Genomic DNA, 8,848 nt, shown 5'->3' with positions numbered 1-8,848 from the left:
ACATTTGTTTAGGGCCCCGCGATTGGTTCGGGACACCCCCCCAAAAAACATTTGTAAAAAATCAAAAGGACCCCATATACCTTCTTTGTTTACCCCCCAAACCCTAGGGCCGGCCCTAATGTGTGTTCAGCAGAGTTCATAGTGGCTCGAGGCCTGCATTCTGTGTCTGACGACGAGACATCAGCGTGTCAACAACACGGTTTCCATGGTTCCGGGAAGCTCGCCCCTCCGCGGTCCGGTGCGTAACTGCAGCTTCCCCCGGGACACGGTGACGTAGCGCCGTGGAGGAGGCCCGCGGAGGGGGGGGGGGTGCGTTCGCGAGACTGCCGTGTTGGACGTTGAATGTGTAAGCGCAGGGAGACGCGGGCTTGGCGAGGGACACGGAGAGAGAGCGAAGAAAGAAAGAAAGAGACGAACGGAAGAGAGGAAAATAAACCTTTCACGCAGGTCGAGAAGGAAGCCAGGCGGAGCCGTACCCAACCAAGGGAGTTTATTCATTTTAGCTTTTTATTCTTTCTCGTATTTGACTTTTTTCCCTACCGCCCAAGCAGCCCGGTATCTCCCGGAGAGCGAGGACGGGAACAGCTCGGTATCTGTCACGTTGGGCTTTATTGGTCGACCACCGCTAACCAGCCCCAGTTCTTATTGTTCACAACACCGGGATATGGTGCGGTTTCGGGCTGGCTGCAATACCGTGTCTTTCACCGAGACACAGTGTGGATATAGGCCGGAGCGTCCCCCGGTCCACCGGAGAGGAGTTAAGCTCTTACCGAGCTGGTCGAATTGTTGCCATTTTCCTTCCCTCGCAGGCACCGTCCCCGCTTGCGCGCCCTCCCCCCACATTTAGCTGACCGTTTCTCTACCTCTCTTTCTCTCCGCTCTACCTCTCTTTCTCGTTTTTCTTTCTAGGGTTTTTTCTTTCTTCTTAACGCTCGGTCTCAACCGGAGGACAACCCCGGACAGCACGCCTCTCTATTGCGGATTACAAAAGACCAGTGCACATCTGTACAACGGTTGGTTTTTATGCCAAAGAAGACGGTGTTTTTGTGTTGTTGCAGCGGACGCCCCGACGGTTCACGAACTGGTCTTTACTTTGACAAGTAAACTGTTAACACGGTAAGACCTCGCGCCTGTCGGGCAGGAAGAGTGATGCGTTGGCAGCGGTTGTAGCGACCACATTGCTGCCCGTTAGGTCACGGTATCCCGGTGGCGGTTACTTTGAAGCACTTGGTTTGTTCAGGTCCAGATAAAGGCCACCAGCTACTGGCTTTGTGAAGGATTCTCCCTCTCCTCCTCACCATCCACACCGGGGAACCGGACACTTTCCTCCCCCTAGTTTGGTCGCAAAAACGGCGAGATTTTTCTCCCGGGCATGGAGGAGCAGGCCCGCCTGATGTCGGGTCTCGCCGGACTGTCGGGGATGCAGGGGGACATGGTGGAACACGAGGCCGCCCGGAAGCAGCACTCCCTCGGCCAGCCGGGCCAGCAGGACATCGGGGACATCCTTCAGCAGATCATGGCCATCACGGACGAGAGTCTGGACGAAGCCCAGGCCAGGTGACCCGGGCACAGGGAGGCACGGGGAGGGTGTGTGTGCATAGAGTGTGCGTGTATGTAAAGAGTGTGGTATTAGACGCTGGTTTTGGGTTCATTTTCATGTGTAGAACAGAACCACGTTTAGCCTGAAACACACACACAGTCACACAAACACGGCCTGCGCGCTCGGTCCCACGGTAGCACGCAGGCACATTATAGCCCAGCTCGTTAATTCCGCGTGCTGTAATTAATAGTTATATGGTTAGAGGGACGAGGCTCGCGGAGGGGCGCCGGTTTGTTTACTACGGGACTGCCATGTTTGTGTTTACCTGTACTTCAACGGCGCAAGGTGACGGGCACACACACACATACACACGCTGACCTAGCGCCGGGGCTAAAACTTTCCATATATTTCTTACAGTAATATTCAGACCGTCAACACTCCTCTCTTTCCCTCTCTTTTTATCTCTCTATTACTCTCTTACTCTCTGTATAAACACTCCCAACTTTCACGAGAAGAGCCAGGCGGACTAATTAACCAAAACGAGTTTGCGGAGCCACGTGAGATTGATCGGTCATCACGTCATTAACGGAGAATAACGACAAAGGACCGAAGAAAGAGCGGGGGGAGGGGCCGCTGTAGAAATGGAGATGGCCATTTGGGGGTCGGGGCTGTGTGCGCGTGCGAGGGGGTTGGGGCGGGAACCTGCTTATCTGCCTGCGGGTGAGAGAATCTCGGATCGAATATCACACCGTTTGACCCCCTCGCGGTCTGTAAATAGCTCTCCGAAATAATGACCCTGACACACACACACCATAGGCGCTGAGACGCCACAGCATTACCATAGTGTTTACGCTGTTTGTCTGTGCTGGACGCAGGAACAACATCGTTGAACTAGCAGCTCTATGAAGACGTCACGGTGACATTAGAAGTGCAACTGTTAAACTACTACTAAAGAATATTATAAGTATGTTTACATTTATACTTTATAAGGGAGATTGGGTATAAAAATAGATGATAGATAGATGGTTTGATAGATAGGCTAAATAGTGGATGGATAGGTAAATAAAGAGAGGGAGAAAAAGATCCACAGATTTCTCTTACTGACAAACATACATGTATCTCCATCCCAGTGGGGTTGCCAGGTTTGTCAGGGTATTTTGGGGTTGCCAGGTTTGTCAGGGTGAGTTGGGGTTGCCAGGTTCAAGGTTGCCAGGTTTGTCAGGTTGTGTTGGGGTTGCCTGGTTCAGGTAAATGGGGTAGTTATGTGCTCAGACCTGCTTAACCTGCGGTCTTTAACAGGTCTAGCCACTAACACTGACTGTATGTATGTGAGAGTGTGTGTGGTGAGTGTGTAAGAGTTTTTGTGGTGAGTGTGTAAGTGATGGTGTGGGTTTCACTTACAACTATATCAGTTTGACTAACTTTGTTCACTTTGTTGTCCCCCCCTAACAGGAAACATGCGTTGAACTGTCACAGGATGAAGCCAGCCCTCTTCAGTGTTCTGTGTGAGATCAAAGAAAAGACAGGTGAGTTCACCAATCAGCACACTGCTAACAGACCTCCATTTCCCCCTCCATCTCCCCCTCCATCTCTCTCTCCTTCCATCTCCCCCTCCATCTCTCTCTCCCTCCATCTCTGTCTCTCTTCCTCCCTCCCTCTCTCCCTCATTTCTCCCTTCATAAAGATAGAAGGTATAATTGTATGTTTCTCCGGTTTTGACCTGTCAATCACCCTGTCACTCGCACCCTATTGGCCATGAGGGTGAAAGGGTCGCCTAGGTTGCCTAGGTAACAGCAGTGGTATTTACTCAATGTCTTTCATAGTGGAGAATCCCTTCCAGACGTCTCTTTCCCTCTCCCTCCTCTTTGTTTATGTTGTTGTGTTGTGTGTCTTGTGGTTGGTTGTGTGTAGGAGGGGAGGACCTCTAGTGCCTGTATGTAGCTTGCTGTGTGTGTCAGGTGGCTGAGTGGTTAGACAATCGGGCTAGTAATCAGAAGGTCGCTGGTTTGATTTCTGGCCGTGCAAAAATGACGTTGTGTCCTTGGGCAAGGCACTTCACCCTACTTGCCTGGGGGCAATGTCCCTGTACTTACTGTAAGTCGCTCTGGATAAGAGCGTCTGCTAAATGACTAAATGTAAATGTGTGTGTGAGTGTGTATTTAGCTTGCTGTGTGTGTGTGTATGTGTGTGTGTTGCGCATGGTGAAGGATTAGCAAGCAAACCGACCTTCTGTTCTCCTAGTAAACAGCATTAGTAGCACCAAGTAGCACCAAGTAGCACCAAGTAGCACCAAGTAGCACCAAGTAGCACCAAGTAGCACCCAGGGCCTGTCATGTGGACAGGGCCTCCCAACTGCCCTCTCACTGGCTCCGTGGTGCCGTTGCCACCCGCTGTCCCTGCTGCGGCCTAGCGCTGCTGGCAACATGCTGACTGATGTACTGAGGTGTTAGAGCTGTGTGTGTGTGTGTGTGTGTGTGTAGGGTTTCAGCAGCATGGGAGGCTGCTCTGTAAACCAGACTAATTATGGATTAATTAAAACTAATGGGACCTGGCTCCTCCAGATTCTGTCCCCCCCCCCCTCCCTCCCTGCCTCCTCTCTCTCTCTCTCTCTCTCTCTCTCTGTCTCTGTCTTTCTCCGTCTCTCTCTTCTCCCCCTGCTCTCCCTCTCTTTCTCTCTGTGAGTCAGATTGAGTACTCTATTTAATCTGGCTAATCTGTCACAATGAGGTGTCTGGTCCAGGTTCTGATTCTGGTCCAAGTCCAGAGTAGTCTGGTCTGACCTGGTGGTCTGACCTGGTGTTTTTTTAAACCATTGAACCATACCAGATCAAATGTGGTAGACCAGTGAAATCATGTCATATAATTATTTGTATTTTGTAAATAAAGAAATCGATCTGGAGTCAGAACTGTATTTGGATTGCCAGGTTGGGTCTGGAGTCAGAGTTGTATTTGGGTTGCCAGGTTCTTGATTTTGTTTGGCTGTAGTAGTTGAGGCTGTTGTGTAAATATTGGTGTGTGTGTGTGTGTCTGTGTCTGTGTGTCTGTGTGTTTATAAACGGGTAAGAGGCTGCAGCAGGAGGTAATTGCCACCTAATTTACATAACTGTTCAAATTAATGACCTCTCAAATGAGCTTTCATTTTTCACTGGCTGCTTAGGAGCTGCCATAATTAACCACTGTGTGCAAGTTAGTGTGTGTATGAGAGAGAGTGTATGTGCGGGAGAGAGTGTGTGTGTATGTGTTGCTTTTTGGCAGGAGATGCCAGGAAAAGCAGGAACTGCTACCATAGAAACACAGACACACAAGTGTTACCTCTCTCTCTATTCTCCCGCCTCCCCCCCCCCCCCTCTCTCTTCCTCTCTCTCCCCCCCTCTCTATAAATTAAGTAAACACACATTTCTTAAACTTGATCTTCTTATAACCATTAGACTCACACCACTGCAAAAATCTGTAGGTCATTTTCTTATGTGATTGTGTGTTGGGCCAGTTTAGTGTGAACTATTAACCTGGTCTGCAATATTCTCAGAATCCCATACAACCAACCCCCCTCCCCCTCACCACCACGTACACTTAAGGTCTGGGTCTGGTCTGGTCTTGGTCTTGGTCTGGTCCTGGCCTTGGTCTGGTCTTGGCCTTGGCCTTGGCCTTGGTCTGGTCTTGGCCTGGCCTGGGTCTGGTCTGGCCTGGGTCTGGGAGAGCTGGTCCTGTGAGGAAGTTCTGTCTGCTGGGGTTGGGTGCCCTCTGCTGGACACAGGTGGAACTGCAAACACAACTACACTGTCCTACAGTATCTAACCTTGACTCACATCTCTCCCTTCCCCCCCTACCCCAGTCCTCAGTATCCGTGGGATACAGGAGGAGGACCCCCCGGACCCTCAGATCATGCGGCTGGACAACATGCTCCTGGCAGAGGGCGTGTCCGGGCCAGAGAAGGGCGGGGCCTCAGCAGCAGCGGCGGCGGCGGCAGCAGCAGCAGGAGGAGGAGGGTCGCCTAGCGACGGAAGCATCGAGCACTCCGACTACAGAGCTAAGCTGGCCCAGATCAGACAGATCTACCACTCTGAGCTGGAGAAATACGAGCAGGTACACACACATACACACACACACTCATATAAACACAAACAGGCCTGCAGTGAGTTCACCAACCATGTGATGTGTTACTGTGTGTGCAGGCCTGCAGTGAGTTTACCAACCATGTGATGAACCTGCTGAGAGAGCAGAGCCGGACGCGTCCCATCTCCCCCAAGGAGATCGAGCGCATGGTGGGCATCATCCACCGCAAGTTCTCCTCCATCCAGATGCAGCTGAAGCAGAGCACCTGCGAGGCAGTCATGATCCTGAGGTCTCGCTTCCTCGACGCCAGGTAGGTGTGTGTGTGTGTGTGGAGTGGGGGTGAGTGTGTGTGTGTGTGTGTGTGTGTGTGAAGGGTGTGTGTGTGTGGAGTGGGTGTGTGTGTGTGAAGGGGGGGTTGTATGTACATATAAATTTCGTTTTACTATTTGGTGATGAACTAACTGAGAACATCTGTGTGTGTATATGTGGTGTGTGTGTATATCTGGTGTGTGTGGTCGGTGTGTGTGTGTGTGTGCGTAGGAGGAAACGTCGTAACTTCAACAAGCAGGCCACAGAGGTCCTGAATGAGTACTTCTATTCCCACCTGTCTAACCCCTACCCCAGCGAGGAGGCCAAGGAGGAGCTGGCCAAGAAGTGCAGCATCACCGTCTCCCAGGTAACCTCCCTCACTGTCTCCCTGGTAACCAACATGACCTGGGGGGGATCAAATCACTCCGGCCTCGACACCAAAGACACCTGGAGGTCTGGGGCCATCCATGGTTACCAAGGATACATGGTTACCTAGGAGATAATACTACCTAGGAGACAGTTGCCTAGGAGATGATGTAACCTAGTACATTTAGTCATTAGTAAACGTGGTAACCTAAGAAACGTGGTAACCTAGGAGACAATGTAACCTAGGAGACGTGATAACCTAGGAGACGTGGTAACCTAGGTGACGTGGTTAGCTAGGAGACGTGGTAACCTAGGAGACGTGGTTTTCCCCCAGGTGTCTAACTGGTTTGGGAACAAGAGGATCCGCTACAAGAAGAACATCGGGAAGTTCCAGGAGGAGGCCAACCTGTACGCTGTGAAGACAGCTGTAGACGCCGCCTCCGCCTCCTCCCTGCACAGCCAGGACAACTCCCCCGCCACGCCCAGCTCAGGTACACACACCTGACACACACAGCCACGCCCCGCTCAGGTACACACACCAGACACACACAGCCACGCCCAGCTCAGGTACACACACCTGACACACACAGCCACGCCCCGCTCAGGTACACACACCAGACACACACAGCCACGCCCAGCTCAGGTACACACACCTTACACACATGCAGAAAGCATCCAAAGCTTCTGCAGTCCCCCCCCTCCTTCCCCCCACCACCCATCTCCAGTTGACCAATCAGCTGCCTGTATTGGCTACCCAGCATCCTGATTCCTGATTGGCTGACCTTCTGCAGGGTCATCAGGGTCGTACAGTCAGCCCACAGACCACACTCACATGAGGTTGGTCTCAGCCAATGGAGAGGACTTATTCCTCAACGCCACTCTGCAGTCACAGGTAGGATGGCAATCAGACCCCCGTAGAGCCCCCCTAATTCCCCCAGACCTCCTCATCTCTAGACCCCCCCACCTCTAGAACCCCGTAACCACCCTAGACCCCCACTGGACCCCCTCGTGGGGTGGAGACCCGGCCTCTTCTAGTGGTCATGCCTGTCTAACCCTAACCCTGGGATAGACAGGGGTGCTGGTTGACAGTTTACATTCAAAACAACCTCACCCACACTTCCACCCACTCGTGCACAGGTAGAACACCGTCACACACACAACCAAACCCTCTCCTCCCCTCCACCTGTCTTCCTCTCCTCTCCTTTCCTGTGATCTTTAGAGTATGTTGAATTAATTGTATACCTTTTGTTGACCTCTGTGTGTGTGTGTGTGTGTGTGGGTGTAGGTGGATACCCAGCCCAGTGCTATACTCCAGAGGGGAGACTATGAAGACCTCCCAGGCCATGACCACTGTCTCCAGGTTAGTAACCATGACAACACAGTCGCCAGGCCTGTAGCCGTGACAACCCCGTCTCCAGATGTTCCTAAGGCAGTCTCCTGTGTATAGTGTGTCCTTGTGTCCATGGTAACCCTGTCTTCCTCTGTCTCCAGGTGAACAGTGCTTGGCTGGACGATACTGACCCTGCCCCCCTCCCCCCTCCCCCAGGGGCACCTGACAGTGTTCACTCTAACACCTGAGGAACACACACACACATATACACTCACACACACATATATATACACACATATACATACCATACACACACACATATGCATATACATACCATACACACAAACACACATATACATATATACCATGCACACACCATATACACATCGTGTTCACACACACCATAAACACATTCTCACACACACACATATGAACACTATACACACACCACACACATACAGACAACAAACATGCACAAACACACATATATAGGAGCACACACCTCAACTGCAGGAACTTATTTTTACACACAAACACCTGAGACACACACAATTATACCTTAGACACAAAGGCACACACACATCAGTACTTTAAACACACACACACTCACATCAGTACTTTAAACAAACACACACACTACTGAACATAACTGAAACACACACACTTCTCTTCAATCTTCCTATACCTCAAGCTGAGCCTTCCCTCCCTCTCCATCCTCCTCCCTGCCTCCCTCTCCATCCTCCTCCCTCTCCATCCTCCTCCCCCTCCCCTCTCCATCCTCCTCCCTCTCCATCCTCCTCCCCCTCCCCTCTCCATCCTCCTCCCTCTCCCCTCTCCAGTCCCTCCCACATTTAATATTTTAATGGAGTCCCCCACTAACCCCCCCCCCCACCACCACCTCTTCTCCTCACCCATTATTATTATTTTCATTATCTTTCTTTCTTTGGTTTTATAATCCCTTTGTTCTTCCTCTGTGGGTTTAAAGATGTTAGCTGAGAGCTCATGTTACACTAACACCATAGAAGAAGAAAACCACCATCACCCGAGCCACTGGGGTCTTCCATGCATGTGCTAGATGTGTAGACTTGATTGTATTTGAACTTTTCAGTTTTTGGGACTTTGTAAGAAAAGGTTGTTACAGAGGAAAATGTATAACTGCAGAAAATAACCAAAAAGGAATAAAACCCATTGTATGTCAGTTATAACCCTGAGTACTGAGTCAGACGGGTGTGTGTGTTTGTGTGGGCAGG

The 8,848-nt window shown here is 51.1% G+C and overlaps 1 protein-coding gene across 3 annotated transcripts; it reads left to right on the top strand.

The window, feature by feature from the left end:
* The first annotated feature begins 312 nt into the window (after nt 1-312).
* On the top strand, nt 313-8,796 carry LOC134008958 (pre-B-cell leukemia transcription factor 1-like). 3 transcript variants are annotated; one of them, XM_062448562.1, is made up of 8 exons: nt 313-1,116; nt 1,337-1,557; nt 2,993-3,066; nt 5,373-5,623; nt 5,713-5,903; nt 6,134-6,269; nt 6,603-6,759; nt 7,060-7,253. In XM_062448562.1, exons 2-8 carry the CDS (start codon nt 1,373-1,375, stop codon nt 7,236-7,238), a joined length of 1,173 nt encoding a protein of 390 aa, XP_062304546.1. In that variant the 5' UTR covers nt 313-1,116; nt 1,337-1,372; the 3' UTR covers nt 7,239-7,253. The 3 variants fall into 3 exon arrangements, with proteins under 3 accessions (XP_062304546.1, XP_062304547.1, XP_062304548.1); XM_062448563.1 differs by lacking the exon at nt 7,060-7,253 and adding exons at nt 7,554-7,628; nt 7,760-8,796 and having other exon boundaries at nt 316-1,557; XM_062448564.1 differs by lacking the exons at nt 313-1,116; nt 1,337-1,557 and adding an exon at nt 2,266-2,504.
* Nucleotides 8,797-8,848: the final 52 nt, after the last annotated feature.

Source organism: Osmerus eperlanus, chromosome 22 (assembly GCF_963692335.1).
Source record: "Osmerus eperlanus chromosome 22, fOsmEpe2.1, whole genome shotgun sequence".
In the NCBI taxonomy this organism is placed as follows: domain Eukaryota; kingdom Metazoa; phylum Chordata; class Actinopteri; order Osmeriformes; family Osmeridae; genus Osmerus; species Osmerus eperlanus.
Note: the sequence above shows the minus strand (reverse complement) of the source record. Positions and strands in the feature narration are given on the sequence as shown.

Excerpts from the sequence above, each read along its gene's own strand:
- LOC134008958 (XM_062448562.1), top strand. The coding sequence starts at position 1,373 with ATGGAGGAGCAGGCCCGCCTGATGTCGGGTCTCGCCGGACTGTCGGGG. Across the intron at positions 1,558-2,992 it reads CTGGACGAAGCCCAGGCCAG|GAAACATGCGTTGAACTGTC; the intron begins GTGACCCGGGCA and ends CCCCCCTAACAG. Across the intron at positions 6,270-6,602 it reads GCAGCATCACCGTCTCCCAG|GTGTCTAACTGGTTTGGGAA; the intron begins GTAACCTCCCTC and ends GTTTTCCCCCAG.